The 19,071-nt window shown below is 40.2% G+C and overlaps 1 protein-coding gene across 1 annotated transcript; it reads right to left on the bottom strand.

The window, feature by feature from the left end:
• Positions 1-347: 347 nt before the first annotated feature.
• On the bottom strand, positions 348-6,202 carry LOC149149814 (uncharacterized). The gene is made up of 2 exons (XM_089442599.1): positions 4,697-6,202; positions 348-4,571 (listed from the first exon to the last, which is right to left on the bottom strand). The coding sequence occupies exons 1-2, from the start codon at positions 6,200-6,202 to the stop codon at positions 348-350; spliced, it is 5,730 nt and encodes a 1,909-aa protein (XP_089298725.1).
• Between the last annotated feature and the right edge of the window lie 12,869 nt (positions 6,203-19,071).

The raw sequence follows: 19,071 nt of genomic DNA, 5'->3' as shown, positions 1-19,071 counted from the left end.
TCAGAACCAGAGACCCGAAAAACCGTTCAAGCTCGTGAACCCCGGATGCTGGAGTATCCCTGCTTACACCCCAAGCATCGACAGAGGAACATTGACCCTGAATTGGCCCAGAATTCGCCATATAAAGAACAGAGACGGTGACCTCCGCGGGAGTATGACGCTCCTTCATTAAACTGGTTCGCATCGAGGTCAGAGCTGCCATGCTCGCCTTGAATGCAAAATTCTCTCGAGACTGATCCAAAATGCGCTCACTTACCTTGAGCATTAACTGTATACCGTTCCCCCAGATTGCCAGGTACAGATGCCTGCCATCCGTCAGTATCGAGGGTATCGTGGCGCGCAACATTTTAATGACTAGTATAGACACCCGCATCCGGGTGTAGTTTCTCTATCAGTGACTTGTCCTGAGAGACAATTTCCTGCAGACTGGCCCTTTGGTCCCTGGAAGTTAAGCTTTCTATGGTACCTTCAAAGTGGTTTTCTTTAGCCTCCACTCCAAGGTTGGCTAGAAGGTCAGCAACCTTATTCCCTTCTCTTCTGGTATGCTTGAATGTGATTGCTTGGTGCTGAGAAAGCCAGTGATCTATTAGTTCGAGCCTCTGGGCCATCCTCCAGCTGCTGCTTACCTTGTGAATTGGAGAGCCGTGTTGAAGCTTTGTGGCCATTCTGATTATGATCTGCGAGTCTCCTTCTATGATGAGGGGGAAGAGGTTTTTTCCGTGTGCTAGTTTAAGACCTCGCCAAAGACCTTCCAATTCCGCTGAGTTGTTAGTGTCCCAGCCTATCGAGCCCATGTAGATACATAAAGGGTTGCCATTATGATCTCTGAAAACTCCTCCATAGCCTGCTTTTCCGGGGTTTCCTTTAGATGCCCCATCAAAGTTGAGTTGGAACATATCAACAGGAGGCGGATTCCAAGAGTTTGCGTCCTGACTGTGTTTGTTGGGGTTCCTGCCAATGATTGAATTTTGATTTATCCGCAGTTTCCAATTGTCCCAAACAGTTTTTTCCTGAGGAAGAGTGGGAAAGTCTTCGGAATGCCAATCTTTGAGTGACAGAGTCTCCATAATGTTTTGATGGAAATTGTTCCAAATTTTTTCCAGCGGCATCGTTTGATCTTTGAATATTCTTCTATTACGCTCTTTCCAAATATTCCACATCAATAAGCCTGGAATGAGTTGCCACAACGCATTGAGGAGATTACTTTGGAATGGTGTTTGGCTCCCTTTGCAAATGGTTCCTTTGAGGTCTCCTTGCACTCTTCGTTCAGTTTGACAGCGGAAAGCAATCTTCTCCCATAATTTCCTTCCCATTAGGCAATTTTGCATAAGATGAAGGGTTGTTTCTTCCTCCTGTCGGCACATATGACATATGGAAGGTCCAGAGAAACTCCTTTTTCTGAGATTATCCCACGTTAGGATTCTGTTATGACAGAGAAGCCATAAAAATGTGGATACTTTTGGCCAATTAGACTTGTGCCATACTTTTTCCCATAAGTTGTCTTTATTCATCTGCCCTTGAATGATTAAATTGTAAGCCTCCTTAGTAGTGAATGTTCCCTTTTCTCCGTAACCCCATCTTAAAATGTCCGGTTCCTCTGAGACTCTTATTTGCCTCTTTTGTAATTCTGTTTCGAGGAGCTGTTGAGTCTGGACTGAGCTATGCGGTAGGAGCTGATTGACATTTTTCCACTGCCGATGTTCTTGAGCAGTAGCTGTAGTCCAGAAGAGGTTGACTTTGGCCAAGTGATGTATCTCTCTCTCATCCGCTGGAAGTTCCTGGAGAATGTCTTTGATTTTTGGCAACTGCTGCCATGAGTCTTCCCAGAAACGAGCAGTGTTCCCATTTTTGATCTCCCAGAAGCAGTGCTCTTGGATGAGGTATCTATGTTGAATGGCTGAATTCCAGATTGCGGATCCTGAACTTGTCTCTGTCATACGCAGTCTTTCTTCCATGGGATAATTACTTGCATACTTAGCAGTCCAAAGAGAAGCCCAGGGAGTATTAGGGTGGGCAAGCCACCTCCACCAGATTTTAGCTCCCATCGCTTTGTTGCTATGCTCAGGGTCTTTAAGGCCTATGCCGCCTGCGGACTTGGGAATACAAACCTTATCCCATTTGAGTAGAGCCCATTTTCGATTCTGTCCTGAGCCCCCCCACAAAAAATTACGCTGGAGATTCTTGATTTCTTTGAGGACCCATTTGGGGGCGGCTAGAATAGTAAAAAGATACAAAGGCATGGAGTGAAGAACTGCTTTGATAAGAACTATTCTGCTTGCCATGTTCAGAGCTCGATTAGTCCATAGGAACAGACGAGCTTCTAATTTTTCTAACAGCTGCTTCCAGGAGGAATGTTTAAGAGCTGAGGCCATAAGAGGGGCTCCGAGGTACTTGGATGGCAGAGAGGCACAGGTGAAGCCCAGAATACGCTCAATGGCTCTCTGGGTAGAAACCGGAGTATTGAAGAAAAAAATTTGGGATTTGACTCGATTGATGAGGGCGCCAGAAGCTTCAGAGAAGGTGGATAGAATGGACTTTAGAATACGAGCTTCCTGAACCGATGGATGACCAAAAAGCATATTATCATCCACAAATTGCTGGTGGGAGTAGACAGGGGAATTGTTAAATGAGAGCCCTTTTAGCCGCCTTTCATTCCTAGCAGCCGTGATGCTTCTACCCAAGCCCTCAGCCATAATTACAAAAAGAAAGGGAGATAAGGGATCACCCTGTCTAATTCCTCTGGAAGGACGGTAGGTGGCTGAAGGGGTACCATTGATTAACACAGAGAAGAAAGCTGAGGAAATAAGATTGTAAATCCATCTAACCCAAGAGTGAGCGAAGCCAAAAGCAATAAGGATTTTTTGTATGTAGACCCAGCTGAGGCTATCAAAGGCTTTAGAAAGATCAAGTTTAAGCAACATACCTGGCTTCTTGGTGAGCTTTAGGGAATGGATTAGCTCGTGCGTAAGAATGATTCCATCTGTTATTTGACGCCCTTCTACATATCCCGACTGCTCAGGCGAGATGATGAGCGGGAGGATCGGTTTAAGCCTGGTAGCAATGACTTTTGAGATAATTTTATATATCATATTGCAAAGGGCAATGGGCCTGTATTTATCAGGGGTGTTGGAACCTTCGCCTTTGGGTACCAGGGCTATGAAAGTAGCATTTAATCCAGGGTACATCCATCTGAGCGCTCTGGATTCCTCTACAACCTGCCAGACTTCATTTTTTATCAAGTCCCAGAATTTGTGAAAAAAATTGGCTGTAAAGCCATCCGGACCTGGCGCTTTTCCTTCCTTCATTTGTTTCACGGCCTCTTCTACTTCCTGCATACTGATAGGTTTGATAAGTAGACTGTTGTGCTCCTCCGTTATGACCTTGGGTATGTGCTGTAGAAGTTGATTGATAGCTGGCATTCTGTTGAGATCAGGCTCCTGGTGGGCTTTTTTGAAGTAATTTATAAATTCCCCTTCAATGCCATCATGTGTTTCAATCTTCTCTCCCTGCTCATTTTTAATGTGCGTGATGTGGTTTATCATTCTCCGCTGTACAGTGGTTTTATGAAAAAATTTAGTGTTTTTTTCTCCACTTTTTAGCCATCTAATTCTGGATTTCTGCCTCCATAGAGTTTCTTCCTGCTTGTCTCTTTCTATAATTTTGGATTCTATGGTGTGTTCCTGTTTGGAGAGTTCCTCTGTTCGCCCTCCATTGATAATGGATTGTTGGATTTTCTTCATTTCTGCATTGAGCATGGCCTGGTCGGCAAAGATGTTACCAAAAGTTTTGTGATTCCATTGTTTGATGGCCCTTTTTAGATGCTTGAGTTTTTGCTGGAACCTGGACATTCTTGTACCGTCGATCGGATTGAAATTAAGCCAGCTTGATCTGACTAGCTCTTCAAACTCTGGATGGGAGAACCAAAACTCTTCAAAACGAAAAGGGCGTCTGAGGTTGTTACCTGGCCTGTTCCATTGGAGCTCAATAGGCCAATGATCCGACCCGGAGAAAGGGAGAATGGTTGCAGTGAATTCCCCTCCGATGTGTGTTGCATTGTCTGAGATTAGGAATCGGTCAAGACGCGATGCAATTTGTTGCGCTCCTGCTCTCTTATTTGTCCATGTGAATATCCCATTGCTTGTTGGAATGTCCATTAACCAGTTGTTGTTGATGAAATTCTTTAGAAGGCTGTCATCATTGTTTGTATTACTTCTGCCCCCTTTCTTTTCATCCATGCTGGCAATCATGTTGTAATCCCCTCCCGATATCCATAGAGGGAATGGTCTATCTTTGTTGAGATCTGACAGAGTATTCAGGATGTGGTTTTTTTGAGCAGTTTCCTGTGGGAAGTAAACATTAGTTATCAGTCCATGAGTGTTCGTACCTGAGAGATGGAACGTGGCTTGGATGAAACTTTTGTTAGCTTGAATGTTGTTGAGATGGATGATCCGGGCATCCCAAAGAATTGCTAGGCCTCCCGAGGCTCCTTGTGCATCCACCGCTGTGACTAGCCCCCCTGGCCAAGCCTTCGCAGCTATCCTTTCCAAAATTGTAGAGCTACACTTCGTCTCCTGCAAAAAGAGTATACTAGGTTTTTCTTGCATCAACATATTTTTTAATATTCTGCCTTTCCTTGGGCCGTTGAGCCCTCTGATATTCCATGATATTAACTTCATTGAGAAGGGTGGGGGTTTACATTGAAGTACTTAGTCAGTTTGGCATACCTCCCTGACTCCACCAGAATTTCTCCTATCTTGATTGTTCTTTCTAGGGTTGTTTTCCTTCCCCTCTTCTTGCTATCCTTGGTTATAAATTTTCCATCCCATGGACTGCCAATCTGGACTCCTAGAGAGTATTTCTTCTGTGCCCTGTTTAGTACTTCTACTAGGTTATCCACTTGCGTTTCCGGGATTTTTTCAAAGTTCCTTGTGCGACAAGCCTGTTCCAAGCCCAGTATGTCCAGCTCCCCTATATCTAAGGGCTCCGGATCTTCATCCATGACTTGGGGCGATTGAAAAATATCCTCAGGCTCATTTGGGACCTTTTCGTTTGGCTGCGGGTACTCAACATCCATGCCTTGGGTTTGCCCTGGCATGGTTTTGGCCTGAGATATCAGGTGCGCTTGACTTGTGGTTTTCTGACCTCCTTGCACTGATGATTCGCCTGGCTGTTCTTGATGTACCGTTTTGCCCTTCTCCTGTTCCTTTTCCGGCATCTGCTCATCGGTTTTGTTCAGGGCTTCAAATCTGTTGCTTGTTGTAGGCATTGCCTTGTTGGTGGGATTTACTTTGGGATTGCTAGCGGTTTTCTTGTTTCCTCTTCTTCTGTTAACAACCTTGGTGAATCCATCTGAGGTATGATTGTCAGGATTATCTTGATAAGAGGGTATCTTATTTTGAGGACAGTCTCTATAGAGATGCCCTATATCATGGCATTTCCTGCATCTAAATGGCACCTGTTCATAATCTATGACTTGAACCCACTCCGAGTCTTCATGAAAGAAACTTACCGTGTCTGGAAGCGGTTGCTTGAGATCCATGTATACACAGATCCGAGCATATGAAGTGTTTTTGCATAACTTTGTTTCCTCTGCTACCCTTACAAATTCACCTATAGCATTCCCGATTTCCTGTAGAGACTTTTCCTCCCAATATTCCCATGGCAGTGAGTAAAGCCTTATCCACACTGGCGCACAACTCAGATCCTCCTTATCTGGGTTGAATCTTTCGACCCAGCCTTTGAGAAATAGACCTGCTGAGTTGAAAAAATACGGACCTCCCTCCAATATCCTGGTTCGGTCTTCCAGACAGTTAAATACTGCAGTGAAGAAGCCCTTGGCTCCCAAGTGCAGTGTTATATCTCCCTTTGGATGCCATTTGGTGCTGATCCAACTTCTCAGAGCTCTTTCTGTTGGCCAAATCCCTATAAACTTGCCGATCAGTGCATGATCTCGCATGTACTGTATCCTGGCATTGATGCGTTCGCTTGGGAAGTAAACCCGTGGTCTATGGGTTGCTACAGGTTTGCAAGTTGAGGAACTTGCTTTGTTTCTTTCCTCTGTAGCAATGTCCTTTCCCTTTTGCGGTCTGGTGTCCATTGTGCTGCCGCTGGTACCGTTTTCATTCTCCCTGTCAGCCGTATGCCCTGATCTGTTACTCGGGGACGGGGGAGGCTCCTGGCCCTCCCCCTGAGGGGGGATCATTGTCCTGTTCCTTATGGACGCGTCCTCCTGCGCTCTGCCTCACCAGAATCCGTCGCAGGTACCCTGCTCGACAGACCTGCCGCCTGCAGGTTTCCGTCAAAACCCTAGGGTTGGTCGCCGCCGTTGTAGCTCATCGCTCGCTCCCCATAACAAAACAATATGTTAACCCAGTCTTTGTAATAGGTTAAGTGTGGTTTGAATTCATTTTATCTCTGAACAAGAATAGCCTAGTTTGAGAGTTTAGGATTTTATTTTGGTTTTCTTTTTAAGTTATAGCATTGCATTTCTATTTCTTAGAGATTAGGTTTTGCTAAAGATAGGTGATTACTTGCCTCTTCCTTTTGAATAATTAGATTTTCATGCTTTGAAAGTGTAGATATTTTACTTTAAGAGTTGTACTTAGATTGAATTTCTTTGAACCTTTTGTTGTCTCTTTGTTGCCAATTTGATTACAGAAATTTCGAATAGGAAACAAAATGGACTGAGTTAAATTGATTCCTTTTGGATTGCTTATGTTAAAGTGCATAATTCTTTTTATATGGCAAGATGAGTGCTAGTTTACCCAATTAATAGAAGAGTGTTTTTATCATTCTGTACTTAACGATCATTATCAAGGAAAATTACATACTCTAAACTTAACCTTGAGGCAAAAATGCAGTACAACTCATGTTTATGAGTCCTAGTTGACAATTAAATATTAGGAGGTTTGATCGCTAATTAAAACTCTCAAAATTTTTGGCGCTATTGCGAGGGAGTTGTATTTTTGTTCAAGTAAAATTATTATTATAGAGTTTCAAGGGTATTGCAAGATAGTTAGAGGACAGAGGGAGTACGATAAGATGTGAGTGAAGAGCCACGCATCCACTATAGTGGGGTTGCTCCAAAGCGTAATCGCTTTTGCTTATCCATGAATTTTTATTTCCTTTCCTTTATGCGTAGAAGTAGAAGTAGGCTTAGACATAGTAAAGGAAGATTTATTTCTAGTTCAAAATTTCCTACAAGTTTTGGTCAAACAACCACACCAATCACTAATCCTATTAATCAGTATGAAGGAATAAAGCAAGAAGGAGGTGTTAACAATAAAATGGCTTTGGAAAGGTAGATTCTGAATCCAGATGAGGAAACAATTGAACACATTATTTTTGGGAGTACAGAAGGAATTGCATTGGAAGAAATGGTCGAGTTGCAAGACCACACGGATCTAGAATCAAATAACATCAAGGACGACCCTTCATTACATCTTATTGACCAGGTAATCATCAACATGCCTATTCAAGAACCTGTAGTAGACATGGCCAACCATGGAGGAGAGAACATAAACAATGAGGAATGTCAAGGGGAAGGAGAAGGCCCACGTCGTAACATGTTGGGACGAAACAATGAGGAACATCAACGGGAAGGAGAAGGTCCACATCATAACCTATTCAGAGGGAAGGAGGATGGACCAAGGGGAGGATCGAAAGAAGAATAAGAAGAAGAAGAAACCACCTTTGGATTTCCTATTCTTGATGTAACCAGTAATATCACTATGAAAAACATACCAATGGAATCCCTTCTGCTCTTCTACGGTAAGTCCTCAGAGGACCCAGATGCCTTCTTGTTTGAATTTGAAATTTTATGTAGGAGTTACAATTATTATGAGGATGCACATAAGCTTAATCTATTCCCATCCACCCTAAAAGATGCATCCCTTAGATGGTTTATGAGCCTAGGTGAACACACCATCTACTCCTGGGATGATATGAAGTCTGTCTTTCTTAATAAATACCAAGACTTCTGCAAAATTAGGGATGTGAATGATATTATTAGGATGCAACAATTGGAAGATGAGAACTTAGAAGAATATCTTGAACGTTTCTTTTATAATTTCCATAAATCCCGAGGGGCACATCTAGATGAGAACACTGTAAGAACTATCTTTTTAAAGGGGCCGAGGGATGAATGTATTGAAACCTTAAATCTTCTAAGTGGTGGGGATGTTTATAAAAATCCTTTTGCTGAAGTAGTCGAACTATGTTGCACTTACTCATAAAGTCAGGCTAAAGTAGGCATGAATCTCTGTGACAATTCCCGAGATTATGTGCCAAGAAATCAGAAATTTGTACCCAATGTTGTCACCAGAGTTGAATTAGGAAAATTATTGGAAAAATTTGAAACAGATATCCTAAAAACCATTGGTGACCAGATTTACATGATAAAACTCAAAAAGAAACAAGAAGATGAGAGGGATGCCATGGCAATATTTTGTCCTAAATGTAGAAGTAAGCATGCTAAGAGGGAGTGTCCCATTAATGTTATTGAGGTTTATGGGATTTGTGCTTTGGAACATGCAACTGAGAAGTGTCCATATCTTCCTGGTTTATAGGCTATCTATAAGGGCAATGTTGAAACAAATGAATTTTCACAAACAAACAAGAAACCCTCTTGGAGAAGCCCAAATCAAAACATGTTTCAAGATCCTAATTTTCAAGGCTATGGTCAAAATCAACCTTGGAGTTTCCAACCATATTACCCTCCTTGGTTTAATCCTCAATCAAAAAACACTCCTTGGAATCAGTATTGGAGGGGAAATCCCTATGGAAACACCTTTCAGCCCCAAAACCAATCCTATCCTCCATACTCAAACATGCCTAGTACATCCTACAATCCAAACATTCAACCTTATCAGCAAGGGTACAACCCAAATCATTATCAACAACCCTCACTACCTCCTCCTCCTTCACACCAGTTTTTACCTGCACCATCCAACCCATCATCCTCGCAGGCACCACCATCATTTAACCCGCATCATCCTACTTTGTTTCCTGCACAACCCATATCTAATCCCAACCATAATAAATAGCCTCAGCCTGTACAAAATGTGGAAGTACAACCTTTTCCTACCTATATGATCATTGTTGTCCCAATAAATGAGATTCAACTACGATATGGGAAAATAGTCAATAAGGAAAAGTCAACTGTCTTTATTTAGGAAGAGGCTACTCAAGAACAAACTGAAAATCACCATCAACAAGGAGAAAAAAAAAAAAAGAAGAACCAAATGACCCTTCTTACCTGGAAAGACTACTTGTTAAGAAGGAAGAGATCCCAATCGAATATCAATTAGAATCAGAATTAAGTAAATTCATTATTACAAGCCATTAGGGACATTCCTATCTATACTAAAATCATTAAAGATCTTTGTATTACGAAACTCGGTAGAAAAGGACATAAGAACCAAAATGTGAAAATCATGAGTGAAATGTCCAAGATGATCTCAGATTTACCATTAAAATATAGTGACCCCGGAAATCCCATAGTAACCATCAGAATCAATGGATTACTCTTACCAAATACCCTTGTAGACTTAGGAGCAATGATTATCACTATGAATTTTGAAACCATTACATATTTTCAATTGCAAGGGATCAAACCTACACCTATTATTTTGGAGTTGGCAGATAAATCGATTATTAAACCCATGGGAACTCTAGAAGACATAATAGTCACCATTGGTTCTTGGTAGTATCCCATCGATTTCATTGTCATTTCTCCAAAAAAACCAAGACACCCTATAGCCCTAGGATGCCCTTGGCTAGCTACTGTGGATGCTGTGATAGGGTGCCAAAATGGGTAAATGGTCATTTCCAATGGTTCATATAATCAAAGCTTGTTAATTTTCCCCCCTTCTCAAATTGTTGCTGAAGTACACTTATGGTTAGAAAGTCCTTATGGAGATGAAGATTGTATGTTTCCTTTATTATCATTAGAACAATCTAGAGGATTGTAGGAACAATCGGAAGATCATATTTTGCAGCAATTTTTATCTAATAGTTATTGTATTGATTACCCTATTTCTTTTAATGGTTATCAACATGTTCTCAGTAATGAGTTTTAGGAAGCTTGTCATCCACCTATATTTTCCTCATTCACAGCACTAGAGGAAAACAATGGACTTACTACAGAACCGGTTGAAATTAGTGAAAGAAAATTATTGTATGCTGGTACTGAACTAAATGAAGAACATAAGTAGAAATTGTTGAGGATAGTTTAATAACAATTCAGAGATTTCACCTGGGACTATTTGGACATGAAAGGAATACACCAAGATACATGCATCCACCACATCTATATCAATGAGGACATAAGATCGATATGGAAGCCGCAGAGACACATGAACCCAACCTTGAAAGAAATTGTAAAAGATGAATTACAAAACTTATTGGCTGCAGAATTTATCTATCCTATTTCAGACAGCAGATGGGTGTCACCCATCTGTAAATTTAGCAGTAAGTGGTGGATATGTGTGGATTATAGGGAGTTAAACAAATCCACCTTAAAAGTTTACTTTCTGCTACCATTTATTGATCAGGGACTTGACACAGACTCTGGTGTGAAGTATTTCTCTTTTCTAGATGGGTACAATGGGTATAACCAGATTCAAATAGTTGAGGAAGACCAAGACAAGACCACTTTCACTTGCCCTTGGGGTACTTATGCCTATCGAGTTCTTCCTTTTGGCCTCTACAACACCCCAACTACCTTTCAGCGAGCTATCCTAGCCATGTTTTATGAATTGATCCATGACTGTGTAGAAGTCTACATGGACGACTTCACAGTATATGGAGATGATTTTTCCCAAGCTCTGGAAAATCTAGAAAAAGTGTTGATCCGATGTCAAGAAGCCCACCTAGCCCTTAGCAGTAGTAAATGTAAAATGATGCAAACTAAGGGGATAGTCTTGGGCCATCACGTTTCATTTGAAGGAATCAAAGTCGATCAAGCCAAGAATGAGGTAATATATCATATTATAATTCCTAGTACACAAAAAGAGGTAAGAAGATTTTTGGGACATGTGGGTTACTATCATTGGTTTATTGAAAAATTTACAAGGATTGCAACACCTTTGTTTAAATTATTGACCAAGGATGCTGATTTTGTTTGGAATGATGATTGTCAACATGCTTTTCAGGTATTAAAGGATAGGTTGTCCACTACTCCAGTATTAAGGGGACCAAATTGGTCCTTACCATTCCACATTTGCACAAATGCTTTAGATACCACACTTGGAGTGGTATTAGGACAAAGGGAAGATCATTCTCCTTGTGCTATTTATTTTGTTAGCAATAATATTTCCCCTCCTGAACTGAACTATAAAGTTACTGAAAAGGAATTGTTAGCACTTGTTCATGCCATTAGTAAATTTAGACATTACATAACTGGTTATGAGACTTTTGTCCATACTGATCATTCTGCCATTAAATTTTTTATGAACAAACCTATCACTAATGGTAGGACTACTAGATGGTAGCGCCTTTTGCAAGAATTTAATATAATTGTGATTTATCGGCCTGGGCGAGATGATTTGGTAGTTGACTTCTTGTCTCGAATGAATGTTGTGTAGGGAAATGTACCAACACCACTACCACATGATTTCCTAGATGAAGAATTGTTGGTTATATCTACCATTACTCCCTAGTTTGTAGATGTTTCCAACTACCTAGTGTCAGGGAAGTTGCCTCAAAATTTGTCTACGAGGGAAAACATAACATTATACAGCATAGTTCCAACTACTCCTGGATTGATGGAGACTTGTTCTACACCGGACCTGACTTGATCATGAGGAGATGTGTGCAAGAAAATGAGATATTTGATGTGTTGAAGGCCCGCTACAATGACTCTTATGGGGGGCACTTTGCAGACAAAAGGATCACATACAAAGTCCTCCTTACCGTGTATTATTGGCCCTCACTCTTCAAAGATGTCAAAACGTTTGTATCCAGTTGTGATGGTTGTTAGAGGATGGGGAGGCCAATTCCTTATGATGAGATGCCCCTTCAAACACACATATCGATAGAGCCTTTCAAGAAGTGGGAGTTAGATTTTATGGGACCTATCTCCCCCATGTCAAAGAAGAAAAAGTACATTTTAGTTTGCACTGACTATGTTACCAAGTTGGTGGAAGCTAAGGCTTTGTGTGTTGCAACTGAAAAGGGAGTAGTGGAATTCCCTTTTGAAGACATTTTCAGTAGATTTGGAGTACCCCGAGAGATTGTTATTTACCAGGGCACACAGTTCACATCAAAATTGGTCAAGGATCTCACTGAACAGTATCGAATCAAACATCTGAGATCTACTCCTGACCACCCCCAAGCCAATGGGTAGGTGGAGTCGACAAATAAAGTGTTAGAATCCATCTTAACTAAGACCATTCAATTACATCATAGGGCTTAGGCTGACAAGTTGTTGGAGGAATTATGGGATTACCACATAACTTGGAGGATTGTGACACAACACACCCCATATGAGTTGGTTTATGGTAAACAGGTGTTGCTGCCTATTGAATTCCAAGTGAAGACATTTCAAACTGCCACTCAACTCATGATGAATCTTAATGAAGCCCAAGAAAAAAGGTTAATGCAGTTAAATGATCTTGACAAGATTAGACATGATGTGTTCCATCGAACCATGTTGTTGTAGGACCAGAGAGCTCGTTGGCATGATAAGTTTATCAAAAGGAAGATTTTTCGTCCATGAGATTGGGCCTTGCTTTATGCCATTAATTTCAAGCATTTCAAAGGTAAATTCTCAACCAGATGGTTAGGTCCCTATGAGGTGGATGAAGTTTTTGACAAGGGATCAGTCTGAATTAAAACTACTGATGACAATCAAACCTCTTTTGTAGTAAATGGCCATCGACTCAAGATATATCACCGATCTCTCTCTCTACAACAATTTCTACTGGAGGTAAAAAGATATCTAAGGATGGAGCTGGTCCATGAAAATGACCAGCCTATTGTTGGTTCATGTGGTTGATTTCTCCCATATATATATATATATATATATATATATATATATATAATAATTAGTGGGCTAGCATTTTTCATATCTTTAGGTGTTTCTCCCCACAACCCATGTAGAATAAAGGAAAAATATATCTTGGGTAGGTTTATTCCGTTAGCCAGACTTGACAAATTAATTATGGAAAAGGAGCTTTTCACAGTCTTCTTAGGATTTTTTCAGACTCTAAAAAATTGAAACTCCTTAGCAGTAACTGATCTAGGCTTGTAAAAACTATATGGAACAGTGGTAGCCTAGGGATTCCTTGAGTACAAATTTATCTTTTTCCGGGCTGCAGGAAATATTTATGGAAAAGAATCCCCTTGGAGTATTCTTTGGGTGGCTCAAACTCTCTAAATATGAATACCTTGAGAAGTGGCTACTTTAGGCTCATTAAAACTATAGAGTGGTATTAGTTAGGGATCTGTTGAGAATACAATTATTCTTTTCCGAGCTCAGCAGAATAAATACGGAAAAGAAACCCCGCTAGAGATTTATTTCTGGCCATTTCAAGCTCTATAAATGTGAAATAACTCAGGCAATTATCATCCCCAGCTTGGTTAAAAATCCATGGGATGGTGAGCAAGTTTACTTATGATTTGGAGGCAACATTTAGAAAATTGCATGACATTATGCAAGGAGAAAGTCCCAAATTTTGTATTCTGAATTTTTTGTACCTAACAAATTTCTGTACTTTACTGTGTAAAATCAAGTTCTTCCATTATAATGTATTTCAAGAACAACATTTGCAGAAAATACTTGATGTCTACGCCTCATTCCCACAAGAATTATTTTATGATCAGTATCCTACTACTACTATCAGACCGAGCTAGATAATTTTTCAAGCCCAACACCCTATATCATTATAAGTTAGTAAAGCTATGTACTTATGATTAACTTAGATTTGATTATGAATGGTTAAAATATATTCCAAGTGACATGCATCTTTTGTGTTTCCCTAGTTGTTCCTTTCCTCTAATTCATAACCTTAATCCTTATGCTCCTCTTCCTATCATTATTAATCCCCCCTATCATCATTTCCTAAAGACCCCTGCTAATCCTATTGGCTCCTGTAAACCTTCCCCTTCGTCCTAAATAATTACCAAGCACTCCACCCAAATCACATCCAAATAATGGCTATCGTCGTACCTTAAGCTTCAGACTTCCCCGCCACTATGATGATCATTCTTTGGAAGGCACGGTTTGGGCCAAATCATTGAAACATTGGGGCAATTCTCATAAAGATAAGGGCGACCATTTTTTGTTTATGAATTACAGGGAGTTCATACTGTTAATCCTTGCTGCAAATTGAGTGTTGAATTTTCAGTTGAATTTGAGGATTGTGGTTTCATACAGACATGGGGGCCGACCGCCATTAGCCTACATTGGACCAATTCTCCCGCAGTCCTGAATATCAGCAATGTAAGGGGATTTTGGAAGAACAAGGATGGTTGTCGTTCTTAAAAAATTCCAAGGGCACAATGACAAGGTGGCCTTGGTGTTCACATAGCATAACACCCTCCAAATTAAATATGCATATAAAAAACATAATAGGAACAAAAATACAATAAACATATTAGTCATCAAAATCCATATATACATCAGAACATTTGCGCAAGAAAATCATGGGAATGAATTTTTTATTAATAATGCAATGAACCAACTAGTGATGGGACTACCACATTCCACCCGACCATAGATTAGCTGAGCCAAGTCTCTCTTCAGCCAATAACCCCTGTGCCATATTCCAAGCATGAATGTGGGACTCATAGAACACATCAAAAAAAGCAATCAATGTGGATGCCATTTAGTTCTCTGCCTACACTGTGAGGAATTCGAATGCCTCCTAGCCTCTCAGGATTTACCGTGCATCCATAGTTTGATCCAGGGATCACTAGGCCCTACACCGATATATACTCTCCAGGCTTTAATATGCATTCCATCCTGGAATCACTAGGCCCAACTGAGAGAAAATCCACCTCTCGGCGTTACGTTATATCCTGCTATTCACCAGCAATGATTCCTAGGCCCACCGAGGCACACAATCTGGCTTTACCGCAAACCACAGTCTAGTTCAGGGGTTACTAGGCTAGTGGCTTCGTGCATCCTTAGACTGGTTCAGGGAACACTACCACAATGTGTTTGTCAATTCTGAGATCCACCCCACTCAGCATCAAATCCAATCTAATCATCCCCCACAAAATGCATGAGAGAACCCATCTCTTCAAAGCTATCAGGAAATGGCAAGGCAAGGTTGAAAATACTATCACACCTGGAAAAACCCATGCCATGTAGAAAAGAAACACATGCAATCCCATGCATGCCAAATCTAGCAAGGAAAATACACATGCAAGTTGATACCTACAATGAATCCTATTGTAGCTCCTTGATCTTTCCTTTCCCTACTCGATCTTTGCTTCCTCTTTCCTTCTTTGCCTTTCTTGCTCCAATGCCAAAGTACTCCAAGAAAACTCTAAGTTTCCAAGAGTATGAGAGAGAGAGAGAATAATGAGAGAGTTCCAAAGCTAAATTGACCAAGTCTTGCCCACTGATCCTCGAAAGCCTCTTTATTAATGAGGCCTCTATTTTCTTCATTTTCCATTATTTTCCTTTAATTTCCTCCTCAAATAAATGTGCCAAAATACCTTTTTGCCTCATTAATTCCTTAGCTATTGCCTTTTCCAGTTTCCCTATCCATAAACAACCAAATGAACACTCCCCTAGGATGTCTTTCCCACCATTCAACTTGGAATACGTGTCCCATCATCCATGGTATTCATATATTTTTACATGTAATTTTCACCAGGGCTATTATGGAACCCTCCCCCTTGGGGGAACATAGTCCTTGGTGTTCAGTGACACCTATAAACAACATGACTTTTGAAATCAAAACATACTACCCATGGAGCTTTATAACACATCTAGTTGTAGTATTTACAATGAATGACCCGCTCAAAATAAAAACATCATGACAATATGACCATATAACAACCATACCGCATGTTGGAGATTTATAACACAACTCATTACGGTATTTACAATAACCACATATACACATATGCATATTTTCTCAAACAACAAATAAAAAAATATGATGCCTACATTCGTAACAAGGAAATCCAGAGGCTCACACGTCCATCCTCAAAATAATACCAAGATTCACCTCCTTCCTTGGAAGTCCAGAATCCACCGCAAAGTGAAATCTACATCCAATTTCCAGCACTATAATGCCATGCCACTTTTCCTCTCAGCAAACGGTTACCGTCTCATTGTTCCAGGGGGCACTCCCAATGTGCATCTGATTGCATTTTGAAATTCTAATGACTAAAACAAATCCATTTGTGACCTTCCCTTCTCTGCTATATAGTCCCTCGGGAATCCGGTCACCCCTTCCATGCATTCACTCACCTTCCAAGTTCCACTGGCACCCCCATCCTGGGCAGTCCATCCCTTGGCAAGGCTTCCTCACATCAGAAGATTCAAATACCAAGGCATATACCTGCCTCAAAACTACCATATCAGTCATAGCATGCTCATGGAAATCAAAGGACACTATTCGGTACCAGTGTCCCACAATGGCCCTGCTTCTAAAGTTCTCTACCAGCATACTATTTCATTTCTAATTTCTTTCACTGTTGTTGCCAATTATTGCAGTTAATTTTAACCACCCAACCAGGTATTTCCATGCTTCTTGTACCAAGCACATAACTTTCATTGGATTCAAAATAAATTGAAATAACTTCAAATCATACCTCATTGGTAGTTCGTCAATAAGGTACACTTGGAATCTTGTTTGCTTCCTGTCAGAAGAAGTCAAACTAACATCTTTGACCAAATCAACATGTATAAAAATATCACATCAGGTTAGATCAAAACACAATTATCATAGATAAAAATCATAAATCACATGTAACCATCATAAACCAAAATCATAGATCATAAACCTAATCATAAATCACATGTAACCATCATAAACCTGAATCATAGATCATAAACCAGAATCACAATTCACATGTAATCATCATATACTAGAATCATAACTCACATGCATAATAAAACTGAAATACAATACCAATACCTATCCTTCATTGATCCTTAGCTTCTACCTTTGTCTTTGTTCCATACGCACTCCATATCAGTTGCTACACTCAACAAACACCCAATGCCTTCTCCTACACCATGTGCATAGACACATAGTGTGCATCACACACATACAACCACACAACATACCACACCATTCAATACATGCATATACACCTAACATACAACACATACATCTACACCCATTGTATACAATACAATGCATCCATCTATACTCGATGTGAAATACCACCCAATGCATGTACCTACACAGAGTACTACACAATGAATACACATGCTGCAATACCATGAATACATGATGCATATACATAATACTGCATGACCATAACACAACATCGACGACATGCACACAATGTCACACGTACACTAGTACCGTATGTACAACATGTACAAAGTACCACCTGCACAACATGTTCACAACATCACATGTACATGACGCCACTTGCACAATGTTTACACAATGCCATATGTACACTACACCATTGTACAACGTGTACACAATACCACATGTACCCAGTACCATACACATGATGTGTACGCGACACCATATGTACATAGCATCACATGCATGACATGTACAAAACACCGCATGCTCATAGCACCTTATGTACAACATGTATATGGCACCACATGCTCATAGCACCACTTGTACAATCATGCACACAACACCATATGTACATAGCACCATATGTACAACATGCACAGAGCACCATATGCACACACACCACATATACATCATGAAGATAGTACAATATGTATACAACACCCCATATGCAATATTCGCACAACCTTATTTGTACCATCCTATACATAACATTGCATAAATAACATGTACACATGCTATATACATAACACCACAAGTGCACACATCATATATGAAACATGTACAACAATGGAACCACACATCCAAAACCATATTGTCCTTACCAAGAAACCTTGCTTCTCATGTCTTATCCATGCTTACCGTAGCATGTCGCAAACCACATTGTTTTCACTTTGCTGATGTATCCTTCAACATTACCTATCATAACATAAACATATGCATAATACAAGTATACAATATCATTTCATATCCACATGATACTAACCTCGTATATTAGTCGTGACTACTCTTCCCAATTGATTCCTTGTAAGACCAGGAACCTCTTCATGTTGTTCTCTTGCATAAGAAACCATTCCTCCACAAGAATGATCCCTAACAACCCTGCCAGACAGTAACATAGATACATGGATACAAACATACATATATAAACTTTAACATAAAACAATGATGATCCTATCAGACAATGAAATACATACATACATGTATACATATATAAACTTCCAACATAATCATGATCATAAAATAATTACCAGATAACATAAGGTTTAGGTTAAGAGAACTTCCTTATTTATTCACAGGCATTAAGGGAAATAGTTCCCAACATAGCCAAAACATATAACACCTCTGATCCATTTACTTTACCTTTTCTAGTTACCTTTCTTGTGTCTTCACTACTTCTATCCATTTACCACAATGGACCCAACTAGTCCAAGCAACTGTCATTGTCTTACCTTCTACTACGCTTACTCATACATCAAACTCCATACATGTCTTACATTACATATCAAGTACCACATATCTCTCCCCGCGCTCCATTACCTTTCCTATTTCCCAACCAATTCCCCAAAATCAAAACATAAAAGGAAAGACAAGAAATAAACAAGAAGAAGACGATAAAAACCAATAACAACATGCCTTTACAAACAAAGTGGTATGGCCATACATTAGACATAAACAAATCTGCTAATCAAGCTCAAAAATTAATAAAAGACCAAAATCACAAGACTAACAACAAACACCATGACTCAATCCCCATGGTTCCTAGGGAAAGCTCAACCTGAGCTATCTTCAAGATTTCATGGAAACCTGTCTTGCCATGCAACTCTATGCATCATGTTGCCATAAA

This window comes from Pinus tabuliformis, chromosome 9 (assembly GCF_031772625.1).
Source record: "Pinus tabuliformis cultivar Carrire ecotype Pingquan chromosome 9, CPIR1, whole genome shotgun sequence".
Taxonomy (NCBI): domain Eukaryota; kingdom Viridiplantae; phylum Streptophyta; class Pinopsida; order Pinales; family Pinaceae; genus Pinus; species Pinus tabuliformis.
This window is presented reverse-complemented; position numbering and strand designations above follow the sequence as displayed.